Genomic DNA, 22,965 nt, shown 5'->3' with positions numbered 1-22,965 from the left:
TCATTTGCAGCCTCCTACTGTTATCAGACGGCAGGGGAGCCGACTGGGGGACTGAAGCTGCATGGAGCTCCGGTGTTCATTATTCAACAGTCTTGTTGTTTCAGCGTCGTGCAGAAGCAGCATGTAGGCCAGCGAAGCTGCAGATATGTAAAACTATATTGATATATGTAGATTATCCATCTCACTAATTTATGAAAATTAAGCCTGAAGGATGAATCGATTCCAATTATCTACTCTAGGASAGATTTAATCACGCATTTAGCTAATTAAAGAGATTGAAGRTATTACTTATTTAATCAGTAAAAATATTTAAGCATAATTAAAGCTTTTGTGATTACAATAAAAAATAGTTACAAATTCATCTCTGTATGTTGCAAATAAAGGAAGCTTTTGGAATGGCCTACTCAAAGTCKGGGCTTRAATCTTGCTGTGATGCTGTGACGTGATCTTAAATAAACTATTCAGGATTGAAGACCTTCCAACAAGGGTGAATTAAAACAATTCTGCAAAAAAGAGTGGGTCAGAAATTCCGTTGGAATGCTGTCAAAAACTCTTGTATTCAAATTTCTTTACACAACTTAAACATGCAAGTCTGACGAGAAGCGTTCTGTAATTCGTCAGCCAAAAAACAGAAGAAATCTGTCAGTTCACTGCCAAAAACGGAAGAGTTTGTAATTTTACAAAACTCCACCACAGCTTTGTAAAGCCTCTTCTTCCCAGCTTCTTCTTCACAAAATGTCACAAAGTTAAACGAGTCGCCGCCTTTTGTCTCCTCTGCAGGTACCAGCAGGTGCCGGTGGTGCTGGTGGGTAACAAGGTGGACCTGGAGGACGAGAGGGAGGTGTCCCCCAGCGAGGGCCAGGCGCTGGCCGAGGACTGGGGCTGCCCCTTCATGGAGACGTCGGCCAAAAGCAAGACGATGGTGGACGAGCTGTTCGCCGAGATCGTCAGGCAGATGGACTTCTGCCCTCTGCCCGACCGGAGGGAGACCTGCTGCCCTGCCTGTAGCATTCAGTAGCAGCCTGAAGGAGGGGGTGATGGACAGGGGAGGGCTAGAGTAGTCATTAGCGTGCAAATGTATTCATGTTAGATGGTTTTAAAATGGAGAGCTGCAGGAAATATCCGATATTTCTACAAGTTTCAGCCTACGCTCTTGGAAAGCATTGTGGGACAATGTAGGAAAATGCTCTCTGAAGCAGTTCGGGGTGAGTTCGATTCAAGCATTCATTGCCTCTCAGATGAAAACTGGATTTCCACTTGAACAACTAAGCAGCACTCAACCTCCAGCGTCTCCATCAGCGCCTGGTTGATTCATTTGGAGTGAAATTCTGGGGTTTCCCTAAAGCACCGCGGTGCCAAAGCCATCAACAACGAGGATTGTAGCGCTAAATGCTAATTTGGGAAAGCAGCCATAGGTTAAAGCAGTTATGGCAGTGTGCTCAGTGGTTTCTACTGACCTCTCTTCCTCCTTTTGCGTTTGTTTTTGTTTGTTTAGTTTTTTTTTTCACTTTTCAGGACATATCAGGCAGTGCAAGACATTTCACCAATTTAAAAGATAAGTAACACCACTGTGATGAGTTCATTTCACAGCCGGACCCGCCTAACCTAACCAAGAATGAATGAAAAGATGCAAGAATGTCTTTTAAAAAGAGAACTGCACCTTTTGGGGGAAGCTCGTGCAGAAGATCCTAAATGCTGACCTACTGTGGATGACGTGTGCATGAAGCTGTGCTGTCACACTGACACTGAGTACAATCAGTCTCGTCCAAAGAGGCAGTATCAGTCAGTCAAACGTGTCGTTGAAACCTTCGGGTACTYGTCTTTTCACACTACGGATGATGCAGATGTTATGRTATGTGTATAAGGGAAGCAGAAGTGTCGGCGTGTAGCTTGTCTGTCTAGGTCACATCAGAAATGTTAGTGGTTTGATGTCAGAAACACTTATTTTCAACAAAAATAAAACTTTATGCACAAGCGTCTCAYGTGTTTCATTGCTGAAGGATTGTTTTCTGTAATCASTASARAGGTAAGAAGGTTTTCTGTTGCCCTTTTGGTCTGAAACAAAATATTCTTTTATGTTTTGGGGTTGCTTTATAATGCCTCTCCTTCTCTGTCTGCCATTAATCCAACACCTACTGCTGATTCTGGCTGTAAAACCTCCAATTAAACTTTATAGAATGCATCTGCATCCCTTTAGAGACTATTACAGGGTTCCAGGTCAAAACGGCAACATCCAATCAGATGAGGGTGTCTTATAAATAAAACTGAAACTAAACAGAAATAATGATGGTGCTTTGTCATTTTATTAATCAATTATTAAGACGTTAATGTTTTGGTACCAACAGTGACACCTGGTGTCAGTAAGTAGAATTGCAGTTTAGTTCCTCTTTCACGCGGAACGTTCAGTTTCCGTTACTCAGCGGACATCAATAAGTGGTGCACACTACTTATGCATGGCGTCCTTCAACTATAAGTGCTTCTTTAGCTAGAATTTTCTTTTTTCTTTCTTTACTGTTCTACAGTTTGTATTTTTAGCTGTTTTCTCTATTAATTGTATTAATACACGGAACAATGGCGACAAGGACCGCGTKCCAAGTTTTCAGGAGACGTAAGTAGCTGTTAGCATGACAGCATGTTGAACACTAGCTTTAAAGGTTTGATAATGATAAATTGTAAATATGAAAGAATTATAGAAATATTTGCCTAATACAGAACACAAAAGCCACTGTTGACAAACAGTATTTCCTATGAAATAAGAGATGTTATCTCATTAAAGTCGTCGGTTCTGTGGAGGACAAAGTTGKCATTAAATGTAGGAATAAAAAAGGCATAGTAAAGTTATTAATGTGCTAAATATTGTATCCAAAAAATAAATAAGAATTATCCCAACTTACTGGATTATACAACGCGACAAAAATTTAAATTAATTATTTCCAACAGTATTAATTTATCACAATTATTTAATTTTTCATGTCCTTTCCAATCTMATTGTTTTAATAATTAGGTTCCTTTATTTAATTTTTTTTAATCTTTAAATTACTGTTTATTTTTGTACAAATTTTTGTAAATGTTTTGCATATATTGCATATAAATATACGCAAACAGACAATAACAGAACATTTAATATAGGTATTCTAATGTAGGTATTCAAGAGGTGAAGACATTGAACAGGTGAAGGGACAATGATTCCAAACATAGCAGCAAATCTACAATAAAACAGCATCAGGAGGAAATGAAAACCTCCTGAAGTGTTAAAACAGCCTAGGTAAAGTCCAGATAAAAAAACAAAAAAAAAACAATTTCATTTATTTAATTGAAACTTCCTCATCTTCTGTCTTTYTGTTTAAATCCTCTCCTCCATCTTGTTCCACTCAGGGTTTTCATCCGCTGCAGCAGCTCTGCGTCCGTCACCCACAGAGATACACAGTCGCCGTAACGCCGTGTTCTCCAGAGAGCAGGAAAGGCAGAGAGCTCTGTACCCGCGCATCGAGAAGATCGAGGTGTCCCTAAGGGGGCCGGGCCTGGACGGCACACTCCTGATCATGAACAAAGGCATGTCCACTCCGCTGAGCTGCGCCAGACGTACGTATAGCAGGAGACGCCAGACTCTGAAGCTAAAGGGGAAACGACCTGGGCTTAAATATGTATGCGGTTCCCTCAGATCTGACTGAGTATCATGTGAACAACTCGGCGCTAGCGCTTGTGGACGGAGAGCTGTGGCCCCTCCACCAGCCGCTCACCGACTCCTGCACCCTCACTCTGCTCACGTTCAATGACGGCAACCCGACTCTCCTCAACGAGGTAACAACAAAAACAGCAAAAAAAAWTWTTTCAGGGTTGGAAGTCAGTTTGGGAAAGTTATTAATGTGTCTCTCTGCCTTTCAGGCTTACTGGCGTTCCTGCTCCGCTCTGCTTGGACAGGTTCTGGAGACGGCGTTTAAGGATGACTACACCGTGGAGCTTCTCAGCACACCGGAGATCCCAGGTAGAGGAAGACCCACAGACAATGATTGACAGTTTTCATAAGGAGAATACAATTGGTCGTTACTAAACAAGCTGCTTCTTTTGCATGAACGTTCCTGGAAAGTTTAGTGGAAGGAAAGCAATTTGGGGAGGAGAAAAAGGTGCTGCCTTGAGTTGTGAACACATAACCCAATAAGCAAGAACAATACTGCAAAAATACAAAATCCTAGCAAGTRTTTTGGTCTAGTTTCTAGAGCAAATATTTTAAGACACTAGAAATAAGACAAAACTAACTTAGAGTTTGGAATTATTGACGTGAAGCAAGCTCTTATATCTTGCGAAAAAGTTACTTCTAAGTTAGTTTTGTCTTATTTCAAGTGTGCTAATATGTTTGCGTTGCAAACTGTTCCAAAAATACATAATGAGTTTTTGTGTTTTTGCAGTGAACAGTCTCATCCTTTTCATTAAAAAAAAAAGACCTTTCTGTATTAAAAAATATTTTTTTATGGTTCAGATTATTCACATTTGGTTCTTTTCCGTAACTTCCTGCAGTGACTTCAGGGGCGTTCTGCTGTGACGTCGTCCTCGACCCTCAGCTGGACTCCTGGACTCCATCGCCGGTAACCCAGAGTAACCCAGATCAGAACTGAACCGTTTTGAATCAGAAACAAGTTTYCTGTCTGTTTCTGTGAAACTTGGTACCGTTTGAGTTCACATTGCAGAAAAGCAARGCTTAAGGAGTTTGTGTGTTGTGTTTGCTCGCAGGAGTCTCTGCGCTCTCTGACCCGCGGGGCCCAGCAGCTGATCCATCAGAACCTGGCCTGGGAGCCTCTGGAGGTGGCGCCCTCTGTGGCGCTGGAGGTTTTCTCACATAGCAGGTCCAGACTGACTTGAACATGTCCAACTCGCAACAAAAAACAAAAGTGTGTTTTCTCACTTTNGCTAAATTATCTGAATGTTTATGTTCTCATTTAGAAAAGGTAACGGAAATATTTGTGTATTTGCATATTTTAATGTATTTTTAATATTGTATCAAATAAGCTTGCGTGGTTAAATGAAAAATCAGCAGAAATTACCTTTTTTTTAAAATCTGATTAATCTTCAGAATAATAGATTTTATTGGTAAAAACTTCACAATTATTCACAGTAAAGACAGTTATTTTTGTGTCTACAGCAATTCAAGGCACATGATGCATCGTTCCACCGTCTCATCTGTGTTTTATGATCGCCACATGCACAACTACATTCACACAACAATGTTAGCTCCTGGTCTCCATTAGCTATCTCCCCTCCCTCCAAACTTGTTGCTGAGCCAGCAGCAGTAACAACAAACACCACACAGAGATGTGTGCCCACTCACTAGAACTTAATGGGATTGTRTTGCGAGAAAGCCAAGAAGACATCAGGCCTCCATTAGTTAGCCACATGAACGAGAAAGCATATGCAGAGGGAAACGTGGGCAAGAAAAGGTAAGCTCCTGCAGACTCCTGCGGTGCACAAGCACAGCATCCGATCTAAAGGCTTTATGGAAGACGTTTATGTGTGAAAACAACAACCGGGTGTGGTCTTCCCAGCAAGCCGATCGCCTCCTTGGCATGTCGAGGTTTTACTGTCCCTCGCCCCACGAGGAGAGAGCGTGTTCAAAGCACTAGAGCCGCGTTTTCACGCTGCACTGATGCTGTGTCTAATAGCAGGAGGTGAGCGTCACGCTATGCTGAGTAGGAATAGGGTGGAGAGGCTAAAACTGTGGTCCCTGAGGGCACTTTGGTGTAGGTACGAAGCAATTTTCTTGACCAGAGGCTTTTAGTGTTTGCAGTCAGGGCAGAGAGAGTTGTTTAAGCAGCCGCCTCTTAGCCACTCATTGTATTTAATGTATTAGAATGAGCTTTGTGTCCCACATTAAATGGATGCATTCAAGATAAGATGAAGGAAAGAGATCTAAACTGGATTAGATCTTCTCTTTTCTATTGGTGTAGCTGCAGCTCAGTGTTGCGGAGGATAAACCAAAACGTTGTAAAAACTACAACATGAACCATTTTATCAGTGAYGTGTAAATGTTTTCCTCTGCACTGCTCTGTTGAACTGAACTGGTTCAGCAGTTTAGTTTTTTTTCCCCCCAGTAGCCTGCTCAGCATCAGCAGCTTCGGCTGCAGTCACATTCTTCCTCACCAGTCTGGAAACATGTGCAGTTCAGTGTTTTCCTGGTCTGGAGAAACAAACAGCAGCAGGGCTTTTTGTCCATCAGGATCTTGACTTGAATTTCCCTCTAGAAAACAACCAAAGTTTCCTCTTTTGTGTTCGCCTTTTATAGGGTTTTTSCACCCGATGGAGGTACTTGCATTGGCTAGCGTTGTTGCCAGGCTTGTTTCATTGGCCGCCTGCTTGAGTAGATGATCTGAAATCCACCTTTGCCTTGGAGACATTATGTCCTGAGGCCTTCCAGAAAACCTCCAGTCAGTTCCTCTTTTGCAACGTTGATTTACGTTAAATCAGAGGACTCTCAGCTCCTCTGATTTAACACTCATTTGTAATTTTTTGGTAACCACAACTCATTAGTTATACTCATCGTAATATATTTGGATTTAATATAAGTGGTCTTCTGAAGAGAAAACAGGAATTGTCCATTATTCAAATTATTTGAAACCAAAGTTACCTTTGTCCATTCTTTACAAGAGAAATCAACGTTAATGCATGTCTTTTGTGTTGGGTCTTTTCTGTAAATCTTTCATACATGGAAATGAGGAATAGTCTCWATTTTTCATAAATATGTAGCCTGGTAACTTCACTCCCTTCCTGTTTTTACAGGAAACCTGTTGWTGTTCTTTCCATGGTTCTGCGACACTTTTTCTGCTTAATTCTGTTTCTTTATGATTAGATGCAAAAAGAAATAGAATTAAAGCAAAGCTTGCATGATCTGATTGAAATTTGATTCTGCTGTTAGTTACTTTGTAGCATTAATTTTAAAWGTGGATTTCTAGCTGACTTCCTTCCCATCCATCCATCCATCCATTTTCTTGCACCCTTTTTCCCTCAGTGGGGTCGGGAGGGGTGCTGGTGCCTATCTCCAGCCAACGTTTCGGGCGAGAGACGGGGTACACCCTGGACAGGTCGCCAGTCTGTCGCAGGGCAGACTTCCTTCCCTTCCTTTAGTTTCTAACTCCTGTTGTCTCCGTTGTTCTCGTCCATCTGTCCTTCCTTCTTCCCACCTCTTATCCTACTTCTCCTATGACCTTATGTCCTTCTTTCTACCTTCATTCCATCCTTCCCTCTTTCTTTCCATTGTCAGCTACCTTTTCTTCATCCGTCCCTCCACCCGTCCATCTAGTCATCATCAGTTCTTTCTTCCTTCTTCATCCCTTTACTATTCCGTCCTTCCGTTAATCACTCCTGAAGCGGCACAAAACCTTTAACAGATGAACATTTTTAGTTTTTAATAAGCTTCTTATGATTCTTTGTCAGGAAAACAACATTTTTCATTTTTATATGGTTCAGTTTGTAAAATTAGGTGTTTTTTGTTGTTTTCAAACACAGTAAAAACGGTAAAAGAAATAAAAAGARTGAGTCCTAGTTCTGTGTTGCGCTACATTTTATTCATTACACTTTGTTTCTTTGTTTTAATCACTTAAAATCAGTTTTTGTTCATTACCTTTCATTATGGTGAAAGGGAGTGTTTTTAGAGAACGTGCTTCCATTTATAGGGTTTTCCTGATGAGATGCGTGTCGTGTTTGTTTGCAAATATAAACAAGCATATAAAGAAACATGAAGAAATATTCTGTTAAGATACATCAAGAAAAAAGAAACCCTGTGGTTAATTTGCAATGAGTCGCAAGTTTCCACAGCRACGCGCCTCAGCTGCAGACGCAGGGATGTGTGCTCCGTGTTTGTGCACATGTGCCCGCATCATGTCACGTTTCCTCTTCCTTTCTGCAGGCTCATCACACGGTCTGGAGGAGGCTGAGGGAGCGGGCAGAGAAGCTGGTAAGGACAGCAGACATTTCGGTTCTCTACCTCGCGCAGCCAGCTGACAGGAGCCCCTCAGCGTTTCAGGGCTTATTGGACGGGTGTCCAAACAAACTGCCTGCTTCACGTTTTTGCCAGCTTCCCTAGCTGCAGCCAGAGGTTAGGATTTACCACTGCTATTTTTATTGCCTTCATTCTAATGCTGGCAAAAAAAANTGAGATGCGTGTCGTGTTTGTTTGCAAATATAAACAAGCATATAAAGAAACATGAAGAAATATTCTGTTAAGATACATCAAGAAAAAAGAAACCCTGTGGTTAATTTGCAATGAGTCGCAAGTTTCCACAGCAACGCGCCTCAGCTGCAGACGCAGGGATGTGTGCTCCGTGTTTGTGCACATGTGCCCGCATCATGTCACGTTTCCTCTTCCTTTCTGCAGGCTCATCACACGGTCTGGAGGAGGCTGAGGGAGCGGGCAGAGAAGCTGGTAAGGACAGCAGACATTTCGGTTCTCTACCTCGCGCAGCCAGCTGACAGGAGCCCCTCAGCGTTTCAGGGCTTATTGGACGGGTGTCCAAACAAACTGCCTGCTTCACGTTTTTGCCAGCTTCCCTAGCTGCAGCCAGAGGTTAGGATTTACCACTGCTATTTTTATTGCCTTCATTCTAATGCTGGCAAAAAAAAGAAAAGAAAAAAAAGCAGAGATGCATGGTGGGCTGTAATCTTTCGGAAACAGCAGGTCCCATCCTGCCGGTGCGAGCGCAGCATCAAAAACACTGGCGCTAACTGGAGATCCAAGGGAAGAAGTATTTTTAAACCTCTCCAAGTTCAGAGCTGCAAATGGGGCGGAGATTTGGAGACGACGCAGAGGACAATCTGCTCTGTTTCCCTACGCAGCCGGGAAAAGGATCAAACATTATGTCATTTGATTTCATCGTTTTCCAGGTCTGGACAAGAATTTAAAATAAATAAGAGCATAGAAAAACATTTATCCCCTGCTGCACTTGTATCCTACCATCCTCAGGTCAATTCCTTCCTCACTTCTAGACTTGTCTCCTTCTTTGACTTCTTCCTTTAGATTTTTCCTTCCTTTATTTCTTTAAACTCTTCYTTCCTTTCGTCTTCCTTGAGTTCTAAGTTTCTTCCTTATGTTCTTTCTTCTTTCTTCACACTTTGTTTTTCTTTTGTATTTAAAGCTTTTCCTACTGTAGGAATTTCCATCCTAAGCTTCTGGTCCGGTTTAGTATTCTATATTTTAAAATTGAGTGCGAATCATTAATTCAGGTCTAGAAAAAGTCTCATTTCTACGTGATGAACGCCTCGGCCGCCCTGCAGCACAGGATTCTGCAAATGTAAAGTAGGCTGAGTTAATTTAGGATCCATGTTGGCAAAAYWTTTTTTTGCTGGCACCAGTGATTGCGTAATTTAAAGGGGTAAAAAAAAAAGGTGTTCGTTTATAGAAACTCTTAACTTGGCAGCTGATGACATTGTGTGCTGTGTGGCCTACATTTTCCTGAAATAAGACTTCTATCAGCGCAGCCTGAGCGGCTGCAGGACAGTTTGCTCTTCCTTTTTTGTAGTCTGCTGTGTTTTTAACACCTGAGTCTAATAGATGCAGCTCTCAGTGTGTGTGTGGGATGTGTGTGTGTGCAGAGGGCAGCGTCCTGATTGTCCTCTGGATCCCATATGGTGGCAAAGCAGATACGCCACCAGTTAGTTGGAAACTTCTGCCAAGGACGTTTATTCCAGTATATGATGTGAWTTATAGTTTAKTGGCAAATCATACTTCAATTTTTACCTCTAAATTCCCCAAAAATAGTGATATCATTTAAAGACTGATGGGTAAAAAAGGTTTGATTGCTGTAATAATGAAGGAATAACAAGTGCAACATTGATGGTAAAATAATTTCCAAAGCAGAAATAAATATTTAGAGATATTTTGGTTGAATAAATGGATTTTAAATTTATATTTGAGAGAGATATGAATAATTTTGGGCTAAATTGTAAGTTTCACGCTTGCTTTAAGTCTGATGTTTGCAGATAAAACAGCTTTTTCACTAACGTAGTAGAAATGGAGAACAGAAAAAAGACAGAAGCTACACTGACTATCCAGCTAGAAATCTACATTTCCACAGTTTTTCTCAAAAAACAGCTGTTTGTTWTTTTTKKKTTTTTTTTWATCTAGTACTTCTGTGCTCTGAATATTTGCAGCAGTTTGTAGAAAAAATATCAGCAGAGACTTTCCAGTCCCACCCTTCAGCAAAAGTGTTGAGATCAATTTGTGCAGTTCTGTTTATGTGTTGATAGAGAGAGAAGAGTTCATCTTGTTAAAGCAGGTGATTTGTTACGCTGCATTTTCTCTGTCTCTAATGCTGGGGTTTGTTTTTCACATTTTTTGGTGTTTTTAATGTGACTTGCCAAAAGCTGCAGAGACTTTTAAAATGTCGGCTCTGACAGGAAGCTATTTTTCGTTGCCATTCACAAAAAAAAAAAAACAACACATCTGCTTTTAGAGATGCACCGATCCATTTTTTTTTTTCCACTTTCGATACCGATATCTGAGATTTAGTATCAACCGATACAGAAAACTGTCCCGAGTTCACTTATTTATTTATTTATTTATTTTTGAAAAACAGACATAAATGTACTGAATTGCAATTTTATTTGCCAGTTTTACTCCAGTGCAGCACACTTAAACACACCAGTAGCTTCATAAGCTTGGTCAAACGTGTGAAAACAACACAACTTTAAAACTGAAACTGACAAAAAACACCAGTTTTTCTTTGACGACTTTGGTTACATGTGTAAAAAAAAACACTGCAGCAAAACTTTTTYCAAATTGTTCAGAAAACAAAATTAGGAATTCCAATAAAATGTAAAATAAACGATAAAGCACGACTTCATTGAGCATAAAGTGTAGAATTACTCTGCATAGATCTGACTATTTGGATCTGGCACATTTGTCATCGATACTACATCTATCTTTTTTTTTCACTATGGGGACCGATTCAGATATTGACATCGGATCGGTGCATCTCTATCTGCTTTAGTTAGTTTTTAAAGAAACAGACACACTCCAGTGAATCAGGAAGACAAATCTTCTTCTGTTCTGCTGCACACAACATCGTCTTGTGTTTATCTCAGGGCTGTGCAGTTGTCAATGTTGTTGTATTTTGGAGGCTTGAAGTCTGGACGTGTCGTCCACCGGCGCACAGAACAAGGCAGGGACGGCTGGAAAGCAGCAGAAGGCGTGGGCGGATGCGCTGCGTCAGCCGGCTGCAGGCAGCAGGGAGGCGCATCTCCCGTCTGCCTCCAGCTGGCGCTCCAAACGCCGCCGCCCACGCCGCAAACCGGCATCACGACCCCGCGCCTTGAACGTTTTGCCATTTGTACACCTTTGTGAATAAATGACGCACCCTTGTTCTTTTTCTTTTCTTTCTTTTTCTTCTTTCACTTCTGCAGGTAGAAGCAGGAGYGAAACAAGAATCGACTCCACCCCCCTCTSCTGACTCGGCTCAGTGACCGTCTTCCACCCCATTCAGACCCTCAACCGTGTATCATTTGTTCAATAAATGCGCAAAATTAGCCACAAATCAGTTTCGTTTTTGTGATCCTTGCAGCTGTAAACAAATGAGCCAAAATAGATAAAGTGACATGTGTCTTTTTGCAACAAGGGCCGTGTGTGTGTGCGTGTGTGTGTGCGTGTGTGTACCAGCAGCTGCTGTGTGTATCAGTGTTCAAACAGGTGGCTCCTGACCCTCCGAGTTTAACCGGAGCACCTAAGCTGGTGTCTTTTGACTTGTTTTCGCCAGAAGTGCCGTGATGAATTGGACCCACGAGGTGCGTCATCTTTGGGGAAATTCCACTTCTTCTAAATCTGCACGAAAAACTAATCGTCTGACTCCACAGAACTCCCATCAGAAACGCTCGCTGCAGCTGTTGGCGCCAATCAGGCGTCCCCGATCCAACACCCCACTGAGAGACACACCCCGGGACATGTGCTGCACACTTTAATCCAGCGCCTGCACCAGCTGAGGAGCTTGAATGCCTCCACAATAATTCACTCATTCAGATATGAAATTATAAAGTCCTTTGTTTTTTTTTATGTTAAAGAGCGAGTTTAGCAGCAGCAGGTTTTAGTTTAGCTTCAAATTGTGTTTTCTTCTGGTTACACTGTGTGTGTGTGTGTGTGTGTAGGAGATTTTTACAAGTTTGGACGGTGACCTCTGCGGATCGACATCACGCCATCAGAAAGCGATCCGCGTGAGCGAAAGAGAGAAACATTTAGGAGACACAAAGTAAGCTGAAGTTGCAGCAGAGAAGAGAAACATTTTCTAACTGGCCTTGATTGTTTACTCTCCATCTCATATTCTGTTTATTAATAGTGAAGTTTCTCTGTTTTACTGTATCATAGAAAGGAGAAACTTTAATTTGAACAGTATTAAGACGTAACTTTTTACACTGAATATAAAGTGACAAGCGTTCCTAAAACTGAATTTAATTCAAAGATGCGTTATGTATCCCAAAAGGCAATTAAATTTTGCAGTAACTYGTATCTTCTAAGAATCTTTGTGAATCTCCAGCAGCAGTCAGTCTTGCAACAAATCTGATTACACCTCTGATTTAAGACTCAGTTTCCTGGCAACAATATCCMACAGCAGCATGTCCTGGATGACRCCATCAGGCCGGAGTAAAGGCCATGTAGTCGGTGTCAAACGTCTGCGTGGCCGGTTTCGTTTGTGCCGGTGCAATCTGTAAGATTTTCACCAAGTTTCCAGCGGTCATCACAGATCAGCCTGCATTTCCCCCCAACATTAACAAAATTCATATAAATTAATGGCTGGTTGACCATTGATTACCCCTGGAAGCCTTTACTAAACCGTACATTTTTTGAGGGGGGAGGAGGGGTCATCTTTACTCATCATTAGTGCTAATCCACCTCATTTGCTTTTGCTCCTCTTTCAGTCCCTGCCCATCGTGAGATATTTTGAATTGACATTARAGCCGAGATATTTATGGATCTTTCCGATTTTAAGTCGGATGTCTTAAAATCTGTTATCAGCTATGTATTTGATAATGCAGCTGGCCAACACAAAATGGAGAAAAAGCATGTTTTTTATATTCCTTTTTTTACATAAATGCTTCTTGATAATTGCATTTAGCTACCCACAGTAGCTGCAGGTATTCTGGGTTTGTTTACCTGCTTTGCACAACCAGAAGCTGGACTTCTTGCAGAGTGAGAMATTTCCCTGGCCCTGTTGAAGAAAAACCTTCCCAGAGCATGATGCTGCCACCASTATGTACCACTGTTAGGAATGTGTGTTCAGTTTTTCTGGTATTTATTTTCTACTTTGTAAAATTCCAATCAATAACATTGAAGTTTGTGGCTGTAATGTGGTGAAAAACGTCAAGGGATCGTTTTTTCTGTTTTTTTTTTTTTGTGGATTCCTTTTATGTGTTTTTTTTTTTCAACTGATCAAAAATACGACAGTTGTGCAAATTGGAGTTGAATGAGTAGACTATTTTTATCCAACATTTACCAACATCAAGTTCATGCGTGAGGATGGAGCAGCCGTCGGTGCAGTGCGCGTCTTTGGACACGGCGCTGCGCTCTAAGCGCTCCGCCTCTCTCTCTCTCTCTCTCTCTCTCTCTCTCTCTCTCTCCCTCTCTCTCTCTCTCTCTCTCTCTCTCTCTCTCTCTCTCTCTCTCTCTCTCTCTCTCTCTCCCTCTCTATCTCGTGCTCTCTCCTCTCTCATCTCCACCTCAATCTCAATCAGCGCCGAAACAGCACGGCACGAGAAAGAAAGAAGGGAAGAAAAAAAAAAACGGGACATCGATTCGCATCCGAGACGGTGACCGATGCTCGCCATTCCCTGCCCGACGTCTCCGCCGCCGGCACGCTGCGCCCCGCTCTCCCCGCTGTAAAAGCAGCTCCTCGCCGGGGCAGTCCGGTCGCCTTCTCCTGCCCCTTCCTCCCTCCCTATCCTCCCCCCGTCCCCCCAGGTCTGGACGGCAGTTTATTCCCTGGATGCTGGATGAATGATCGGAGAGTTGTGAACAAGTGTGAGAAGAACGCCGAGGCTCCGCGATCTGCGTCCCCCGCGCCGTCCGCGGAAGACGAGACTCAGCCAGAGTTGTGGACGACAATGGAGGGGACGTCCTTGTATCTTCCTATTGTTATTTTACTCATGCAATGTAAGTGGAATCCAAAAGTGTACATCTAAAGGGAGCGCTTGCTCTGTCGGCAGCCGAACCGATCCTGTTGTTTATGATGGTTTCATTGGCTGGATTAAGACAAACACTTAGCCAATTAGTTTAACGCTTTGGGGGTTAGGATCCTATTTTTAAAGCTTCCGGCTAGACTTTTTTGTGGAAAATCAATCAAACTCACTTTTCGATACAGTTTGTGACCTGTCTAACATGTCATGGTCAGATTTTTGTTGTTGTTCTGCTGCAAATGTATTTAAAATACTTTCCTTTTAAAAACGAAGCTTTCCGGTGGACAYGCCTCTGGTGACATCACAAAAGGCACATTGACCGATCAGACTTCTTTTCAGTACGTTTACTTGTTRGTCTTTTTTWAAATTTGTTTAAAATCTCCCTAAAAGGCGGTTGTGTTTATTCTGTACGGTTCGCACATTTACAGCTGTCAAAATAATCGGTAAGATGAGCCCAATCCTTCTGTGCATTCATTCACTCAATCGTCGCCAGTTGTTGAGTTGACTTGGAGTAGAGTAGGCTGAGACTTTAAAGTCATACATTTTAAGGGTGGAGATGGAGAATATCCATGGAAACCAGCCAGATGGACGCAGAATTTTCTTTTCGAACACCTTAAGTTCTGTTTCAACCTCGTTATCCACGACAGCATCTATAACGGAGTCGGACTCCAACAGGCAACGTCTCGACTCAATCTTACCTCTAGTACTTTATTTATTTATTTTAAAGCTGCCTACTAAACCCAGCTGATTGGCTTGATTATTGTCCCTCATGTGATGTCATCAACCCTAGCGAAAGTAGCAGTTTGTTCTTTGACGTGCCTTATAAAAACCTGTAAAATCCTGAAGTAAAAACCTGTATTTTATTGCCCGTCTGTGTTTTTATCGTCAGTGTGCATTAGTTAGTGAAGCTAAGATACACAACTAGATTGTTTCTTTAAAATCTAGGCAGATATTTTAGTTATAACTGTGTTGTTTTATCGGAGCGCCTGGGCTGGGCTCCTAGAGGTTTGGCCCTGAACTTGTACTGGCRTCTCGCCATGTGAAGGTGTTGGCAAGAGAAGGGGCAGATGTTTGCGTGAGGTCAGTGAAAAGCTACTTCCAACTACCGACTTTCCTCAGACACTTCCCGGAGACAGGAAGGTTTGAACAAGGCAGGCGGAGATTACAAAAAAAAACAAAAAAAAAAACATTTAATTTTAAACAGAGGATAATCAGAGTCCCTCTTGATTATCCTGTTTGAGAAACCGTGGTGACGTCCAGGGAGGAGGAAATGCTTTGACTGATGCGAGGAGACAAGCGCGAGTGAGTGATGCACACTTTTACTCTGTGTCGGTGACATTTCGCCACCTGTCAGGCCACAGAGTTCAGAGCTGTAGGTTTTCGGCCTCTTCTTCTGCCGAAACCGAGAAAGAACTGGGCGTGTCCCTGTAGCGAGAGAGCCACCATCCCAAATATCAATCTCTGTCTCCCACACATGGTGTGCCTGCCTGAGACAGCTGTTGCTCCCTGCGTTCAGCTCACACAGTCGGCCTTTGTTCAGAAGCACACACACACACCCACACACACACTCTCACACACACACACACACACACACACACACATGCGGGAATGCTTAGAGTTCACGTCCTGTTTTTCTCTGCAGCCTTAAAACTCGTGCCATCCACTTTATCTCCATCGTGCAGCCAGACAGGGTGCTTCCTTTGGGTCCGTCTCCCTCCCTCTCTCATCTGTTCCCTGTTCATTTGAATAAGTGCCATAATTATTACCGCGCCACGCTTCAGACCCCGACTCAGGCCTGCCAGCGCCCAGCCTGGTCTTCGTAACACCCTGTACGGACTCTCGTAACGAGAGTCMGAGAGCCGAGCCAAGCCCGGAGTGTGCCGTCCTTCTATTTTCTGCCCGGCCAAGACGCGGCTGTCCCTCTGAGCTCATAAGCCGTCGCCGTGTTTGGTTCACGCTAATGCCACGCGCTCACAGTGCAGGAGCGTTTTTTAATTACCACAGAGGCCCCTGTTTGATGCTATATCAGTAAACCGCCAGGGACCTCCTGCTGTGACGCACATGCATAACTTATCAAGATCGGCTGAAAACAACTTTCCGACTCATTCTCGTCGGAAGAATCTCGTTTGATCCAAGGTGACAAAAGACACTGGGCTTAGCGGGTATCTGTCTCTTTTCCTGTTTCCTGAACTCACCTTGGTTTTTCGTGGGTCGTTTAGGATGCAAACAGTGGCCCCTCCCTGACAGGATGCTCCCGATTGGATCTGATTCTCTAATGATATTTACAAAGGTCAAATATAGATTACATCTGAAATGTGATCGCTTGATGTCAAGTTCACTGAACAAGACCAAATAACGGACAGATTCCTCTGCAGCCAAGAGAAGCAGTCGGTCAACACCTTCACGGTTAAATCGAGGTTGTAAAGGTCGTCGTCATTCGAAGCGGGTCCTCTTTTCTTCCTGGTTCTCCAACCGTGTCTTGTGCAGGCATTTAGTCATCCCTGCTATGTTTCTGTTTTTTCAGACACACTCCTCAAAGGTGGCACCAGGCCTGCTCTCACATTGTACAACAAGACTTTCTCCCATTTCTCCTTCCTCCTGTCAGAGACCATTTCTTTAACCCTCAGTCCCACTCGCTCTTTTATTCATGCTCCTGCAGGTCTTAAGTCCCCTGTCCCCCCTCCGCCTCCCTTCCTTCCTCCACTCAGTGCGACTCGCTCTCCTTCACTCCATTTGTATTCTATTCTTAGGGACGCTCATCTCTCCTTGATCGTTCATTCTTGTCCCCTTTTAATCTGATTGCATCTTTCCTCCTCGTCTCGTCCCTCCTTTGCCGAGATCGCACTTCCCCGAGGGTGTCGAGGTACGCSGGCCAAAGTTACAATAATCCCGTTAAGCCGCCTCAAGTTAAAGCATGTCGGACCGAGGGGGAAAGAGACCATCAAGAGGGAACGATGCACAAAATTAGGAGCCAGGCCGATGAGCTGCTCCACATTTATGAAAGACGTTCACAGGCTTTAAGATCCAACTGGCAGATAAGGTTTTTGACTGTGTACACTTGGAACGGCAGCTGTTATCTGCTGTTTTATTGCACTCTTCCAACCTTTTGGCTCAGCTTTCCCTGCTTTCTTTAGCATCGCCTCTCTGTGTGCAAGCAGCCTATTGTTCCCCAGAATTTTTTTAATTTAATTTTCTTTCTAAATTGTCAATGTAGATTGCCAGCAGTTTTAAGAGACAAACAGGGAACTGCTCAGCACGTTGGTTGGCACAGTTGGTAAAGAAGCCAGAAAGRACGTGTGTTTTGTCAACTGCTGGCACCGATTTCAAATTTTTCTGCTGATAATGCCAATTTTTTATTTTCTTGTTTTTTTTGCATGAAAACCGAGAAAATGAAAATGATTTGAGCCCTTGTCCTTTATACTTGAAGGCTGATGCCTTAACCTGTAGACCACCTAATCTTCCACGCTTCAGAAGTTTCTCATGGCACATTTATCTTTACAGATGTCAATATTGACTGAAAGAGGCTGACAAGAGGTATACACTATGTTTTCCTACCAAGATTTGGACCCATATCCTCCATACTTGACGTCTGATGCCATAACCTGTAGACTGCATTAACTTCCACACTTTGGAAGTGTTTCATAGCAAATTTATCATTTCTGCTGTCAATGGTGCCAGCAGTTGACAAAACACACGTCCTTTCTGGCTTCTTTACTAACTGTGCCAACCAACGTGCTGAGCAGTTCCCTGTTTGTCTCTTAAAACYGCTGGCAATCTACATKGACRGTTTAGAAAGAAAATTAAAGTWAAAAAATTCTAGCTCTCCCCTGGCATCCTGTCTCCACCTGACCCTAGCACATCTACTAGCACATCTAGACATTTTCACACACACTGCATTTGGAGGTTGCCATGTTTGAGGTTTGAACTCACAATCACCAGATTCAAAGCGCAGCATGTACTGACTGCACCAACCAAACTGATAGTTGTCTACTTTGTCTATTAAGACCATCAGAAAACTGAAGGGAAGCTTAAGAGCTGAATAACCTTCATATAGATAAAGTTGTCAGGAGAACTGGCTTCCTCTTCCTACACCAGYCTGCTCCCAGGACTTGAACCTGCGAGATCCCAGTCCCTTTCTTTCTGTTCTGCGCCAAAGCTGGGGAACAATAGGCTGCTTGCACACAGAGAGGCGATGCTAAAGAAAGCAGGGAAAGCTGAGCCAAAAGGTTGGAAGAGTGCAATAAAACAGCAGATAACAGCTGCCGTTCCAAGTGTACACAGTCAAAAACCTTATCTGCCAGTTGGATCTTAAAGCCTGTGAACGTCTTTCATAAATGTGGNTAAGACCATCAGAAAACTGAAGGGAAGCTTAAGAGCTGAATAACCTTCATATAGATAAAGTTGTCAGGAGAACTGGCTTCCTCTTCCTACACCAGCCTGCTCCCAGGACTTGAACCTGCGAGATCCCAGTCCCTTTCTTTCTGTTCTGCGCCAAAGCTGGGGAACAATAGGCTGCTTGCACACAGAGAGGCGATGCTAAAGAAAGCAGGGAAAGCTGAGCCAAAAGGTTGGAAGAGTGCAATAAAACAGCAGATAACAGCTGCCGTTCCAAGTGTACACAGTCAAAAACCTTATCTGCCAGTTGGATCTTAAAGCCTGTGAACGTCTTTCATAAATGTGGCCTGGCTCCTAATTTTGTGCATCGTTCCCTCTTGAAGGTCTCTTTCCCCCTYGGTCCGACATGCTTTAACTTGAGGCAGCTTAACAGAACTACTAACTTAGTAACTAAGYTACGAACTTAGTGGGAAGCCCTCTGCGACTTTGCACGTTTAGCAGTGCAGCAGTGGAGCCAGCTCAGGAAGTCATAGACTAACAGGAAACTGGTCCACTGAATAAAGGCCTCTTGCTTATTTATAAATTTAGATTTGTCATTTGAAAGAACAATGGTCGGAAAAAGCCTCCGTTACTCACCAGGGTAAAATTGCCCTTTGGTCTTTTATCGTTGTGCACAGATGATATTGTGCTTTTAGGAAAATCACAGTTGAACCACTTTTTAAGAATCAGCAGGTTTCCAGCTTCACGCCTCTAATCACACATGATCCACCAGTGACCGACTGGTGTGGTCACCTCTTTTACCGCCCGCCAGTGGAAAACATTCAACATCACTGACAGTCATTCCAACGAGTTCAATCTGATGTCCAGTCACAGTTYAGTTCTTTTGGTCAGTTTAGTGTTTCAGATTGTCTGACATTGTTGAAATTTCAGGTCTTCATTTTAGTTCAGGAGAYTGTTGCTCTGAAAATACCTCTAGGCCTTCAGAGACGATGGCACGAACAAATAAAATCATGTTTTAATGTCAACCCTTCTCATAATGAACCTCATGACCCCGTGGCTTATTCTGATTACCTTTGTAGCAGCTTCCTTAAGTTGCTCATCATCCTCAGAAACCTGCTCATCAGARTCACGATGCCACTTTGTGTCCTTTGCCTTAGTTTCATCAAAAATATCACCCACTTCGTGTGAATGTTCTCTTTTGTGTTCTTCCTCCAGGTTCCCCCTCAGTTCCCGTAACCGTGTCGACCAACAGACCTAAGGTGGAGGTGGAGGAGTTCTCAGGTGAGGACAGGGCGGGCGGGGGAGATACAAGCGGAAGAAAACGCCTCTGTCCGCTTTCTTCGCGACAGCAAACGGGTGGCTATAAATAGATCGGGCCATTAAAATGCTACCGATCCTTTGCCTCGGTGGAGGAGGCCCCTGATTGGTCGCGCTCTCCCGCCTTTCAGACGCAGAGCTCTCGTGCCTGTTCCACACGGAGAGAGACCCGAACCCGCGCATCGAGTGGAAGAAGAAGGCAAAAGAAGTCTCCTTCGTCTACTTCGACGGACGCTTCAGAGGTTTGTTTTGATCCCATCCATACGTCAGATAAGCTGATTTAATCATCAAAGTTTCAGACTCTAATTCGTTAAGATGCAGCCGACTGATGAATGTCAGTGGTGTGGTGGAAGTTTAACCTCTCAGCTTTGAGGCTGAATTGTAATGAACATTAAGTTTCCACCAGGCCCGTTAATGACCAGCTGCTGCCTCCACCGGTTAATTAGCCAGTTGTGGCTCTTGCTTCGTTAAGGACGCAGTTTTTTTTTTTCCTCTGGGACGATAAAACCAGGCAGAGAGGCATTTTCCTTTTGTGGTGCTTGATGGTAGCTGCGACAATTTCTTCCCTCATAAAGAACCAGCTTGTTATTCCCTCACTTGTGTGTTTTAAAGAGCAGAAGAAGCGTGTTTAYCTGAGCTTCGGCTCTGAATGCTAAAACCTGATGGCTGGTAGATGGAAGATCAACGTTTAGAGTCATTAAAGTTGACTGCCATCAAATCAGCATGATTTCGGTAACTGKGGACTCTTGACCTCTAATGACCTCTGTAAACATTTATAAAAATTTTTTAAAATGATAGCAGCACAAATGTTTGACACCAGTTTGACACAATTATTTAATTATTTTAGTCACTTTATCTGACTCCTAGTCCCAGGCAGTTTGGTCCCACTGTGGCCAAATCCTCCCGTTTCATAACCTCTATATAACTGCAGCCTTGTCACTTTAGATTTACCATTTTAGTTGGATGATTACACTTTAGTTGGGATTCACAGAGAAAACATCCCTTCAGTTCAATTTCACTTCACTTGTTTTTAGTTTATAACCAGCTCTGAGTAAGTTGACTGCAGCTGAATTTGCCACTGTGGGGGAAAATAAAAAAAATAAACTCGGTAAGTCTTTTCTCCAGCGCCTGCGACGCTCTCAGCCACTCAAGACCTTCCGACTTTCCTCCCAGGTCCCTTTGAAGGCAGAGCGACCATCGACGGGGCGACGGTGACCCTGCACAGAGTGACCCAGGAGGACGCCGGAGAGTACCGCTGCGAGATCAGCGCGTCCCTGGACACTGTCAGCCTGGGCGAGACCAACGTGACCCTCAGCGTCTTGGGTAAGGAAGAAACGTAAACCGTTTTTTTTTTTTTTTTTTTTTTTTTTGGAYGAACCCAAAGTTCTGGCTCACTCTTTCTCACTTGGTCGTCACCCAGTGCCCCCGCAGACCCCCACGTGCGAAGTCCCCGCCTCGGCCGTCACGGGCTCGGCGGTCCAGCTGCGCTGTCGGGACCAACAGAGCGTCCCGCCCGCCACGTACTCCTGGTTCAAGGACAACAAGCCAATCAGCAAGCCCCGTCACGCCAACGCGACCTATCTAATCAACTCCCACACGGGAATACTGGTGAGGCGGCATGCAGATTAGAGGGAGAAACAGAAGGCAGCCCGAGCGTTCATGACTGTCTCCTTCAGAGCCGTATCTTATTAAACGGAGGTTAAAGATAGTTTGTCGTATGCAGGATTGTAAATGTGTTCAAATTCAGTCAGTACTTTATAGAACCGCCTTACTTTCATTTGACTATTTTTTGACTAAAATGTGCCGGACAAACTAGATTCAAACATGACWTGACATGAAATCCATTGTGGCTGTGATACATAGTTTTGCCAGGTAGTTAATATTCTAGATTTCTCGTTGAAGTTTTGCTTTTCTKCAGGAGTTCAAGGCGGTCACCAAAGAGGACAGCGGTCGCTACAGCTGCCTGGCGTCCAACGGGGTGGGCTCGCCCCAAATGTGTGAGGCCAAGCACATGATCATAGGTAAGGCTGTTCTGTAACGGCCTCCGGCTGCTTCACCCCCCATTGAAATTCAAGTCTCTCTGGTTTTGCAGAGGACGTGAACATCACCGTCATCCTGGGGGCCGTGGTGGTGGTCTTCCTGCTGCTGGTGGTGTGCGGCTGCGGYGGGATGCTGCTGCATCGCAACGGCTTGTTGACTCGTAGGTGTCTTTCGCCAACAGCAGAGAAAAGTTTTGTATTTATTAACATGATGTTGATTGGTAATTCTTTTTATTTTACCGTGGATACGACCCGTCTAGAAGGACACAGAGGGAGGTAAGAACTTTTCTCATACAATCACCTCAAAGTCTGGCATACCAAAAAAAAAAATTATTTTACTATTTACTTCTTGTATTTGAAGAAAATCTCAGAGGACATCTTTTTCCTCATTCTGTAAGCAAACAGGAAGCAAAAGGAAAGAAATCATATATCCATGATACTTCAATGCGACCGCTGTTTTACCGTTTTTAATACTCTTTTGAAAATTACATCTAAAAAAATTGAGAACATATGTTTCAGTACAGAAATGGGGATAATCTCCCTTCAATTTCTGCAGGATTAAAAAGCATCTCTACCAAACAATCTACAGCACATTTGTCTCCCTTTTCCTCTGGTGGTTAAATATGTTTACAGAAACTGAATCCTCAGACCCAACAGATTTCAAACGGAAAAAAAAAAAAAAAAGGCAGGATGTGACATTTTTATTAACATGATCTCACTTAAATTTCTTAAAGCTACACTATGATGTCTAAATACTTTCAACCACAACTTTWAAAAAAATATATATTCATTTGCAGATTTGCAAATGCTTTTTTGGCACTGCTTCAATTTGTAGACATTGTTCTGATGTTTTCAGATCTGGTTCTGTGACCTTTTTGTGGTTGGTCAGTAATGATTTTGGCGTTCATGTACTTTTTAAATTATTAATAATTGTCCTGCCAAATCAGTGGGTCCTGGATGCCGAAGATGGAGTCGGTGCTGGGACAGACATACGCTTATAAATTATTCACTTTCAGTCTGAATTGCTCATTATTGTAGCGCCACAGAAACCGTTTTGTAGAAGATGTCAACTTTCGTCCCTGCATATCAGATACAGATTAAAGTATTAATGCTCCGCAAGCCTAATAATTAC

General features: G+C 43.2%; 3 protein-coding genes across 4 annotated transcripts in view; all 3 read left to right on the top strand.

Moving 5' to 3' along the window:
* Nucleotides 1-1,977, top strand: part of LOC103475698 (ras-related protein Rap-2a-like) — a 13,965-nt gene extending 11,988 nt beyond the window's left edge. The window contains exon 2 of the mRNA XM_008427504.2: nt 781-1,977. Within this exon, the coding sequence (XP_008425726.1) occupies nt 781-1,018 (238 nt within the window). The 3' untranslated portion in view covers nt 1,019-1,977. The remainder of the gene's footprint in view (nt 1-780) is intronic.
* Nucleotides 1,978-2,410: 433 nt separating this feature from the next.
* On the top strand, nt 2,411-11,516 carry mrpl39 (mitochondrial ribosomal protein L39). The gene is made up of 9 exons (XM_008427513.2): nt 2,411-2,608; nt 3,376-3,582; nt 3,662-3,801; nt 3,886-3,985; nt 4,516-4,583; nt 4,729-4,849; nt 7,895-7,942; nt 8,256-8,410; nt 11,386-11,516. Exons 1-9 carry the CDS (start codon nt 2,572-2,574, stop codon nt 11,443-11,445), a joined length of 936 nt encoding a protein of 311 aa, XP_008425735.2. The 5' UTR covers nt 2,411-2,571; the 3' UTR covers nt 11,446-11,516.
* Nucleotides 11,517-13,659: 2,143 nt separating this feature from the next.
* The window catches only part of jam2a (junctional adhesion molecule 2a), a 12,869-nt gene continuing 3,563 nt past the window's right edge, over nt 13,660-22,965 (top strand). Inside the window, exons 1-8 of one of the 2 annotated variants that reach the window (XM_008427554.2) lie at nt 13,660-14,119; nt 19,693-19,758; nt 19,926-20,036; nt 20,968-21,117; nt 21,215-21,402; nt 21,713-21,815; nt 21,887-21,994; nt 22,097-22,109. In XM_008427554.2, coding sequence (XP_008425776.1) covers nt 13,960-14,119; nt 19,693-19,758; nt 19,926-20,036; nt 20,968-21,117; nt 21,215-21,402; nt 21,713-21,815; nt 21,887-21,994; nt 22,097-22,109 — 899 coding nt within the window. In that variant the 5' untranslated portion in view covers nt 13,660-13,959. Of the gene's footprint in view, nt 14,120-19,692; nt 19,759-19,925; nt 20,037-20,967; nt 21,118-21,214; nt 21,403-21,712; nt 21,816-21,886; nt 21,995-22,093; nt 22,110-22,965 lie in introns of both variants that reach the window. The other variant, XM_008427547.2, reaches the window with a different exon arrangement.

The sequence above is a fragment of the Poecilia reticulata genome, linkage group LG2 (genome assembly GCF_000633615.1).
Source record: "Poecilia reticulata strain Guanapo linkage group LG2, Guppy_female_1.0+MT, whole genome shotgun sequence".
In the NCBI taxonomy this organism is placed as follows: Eukaryota; Metazoa; Chordata; class Actinopteri; order Cyprinodontiformes; family Poeciliidae; genus Poecilia; species Poecilia reticulata.
The sequence above is the reverse complement of the archived record's forward strand: the minus strand, read 5'-3'. Positions and strand labels throughout refer to the sequence as shown.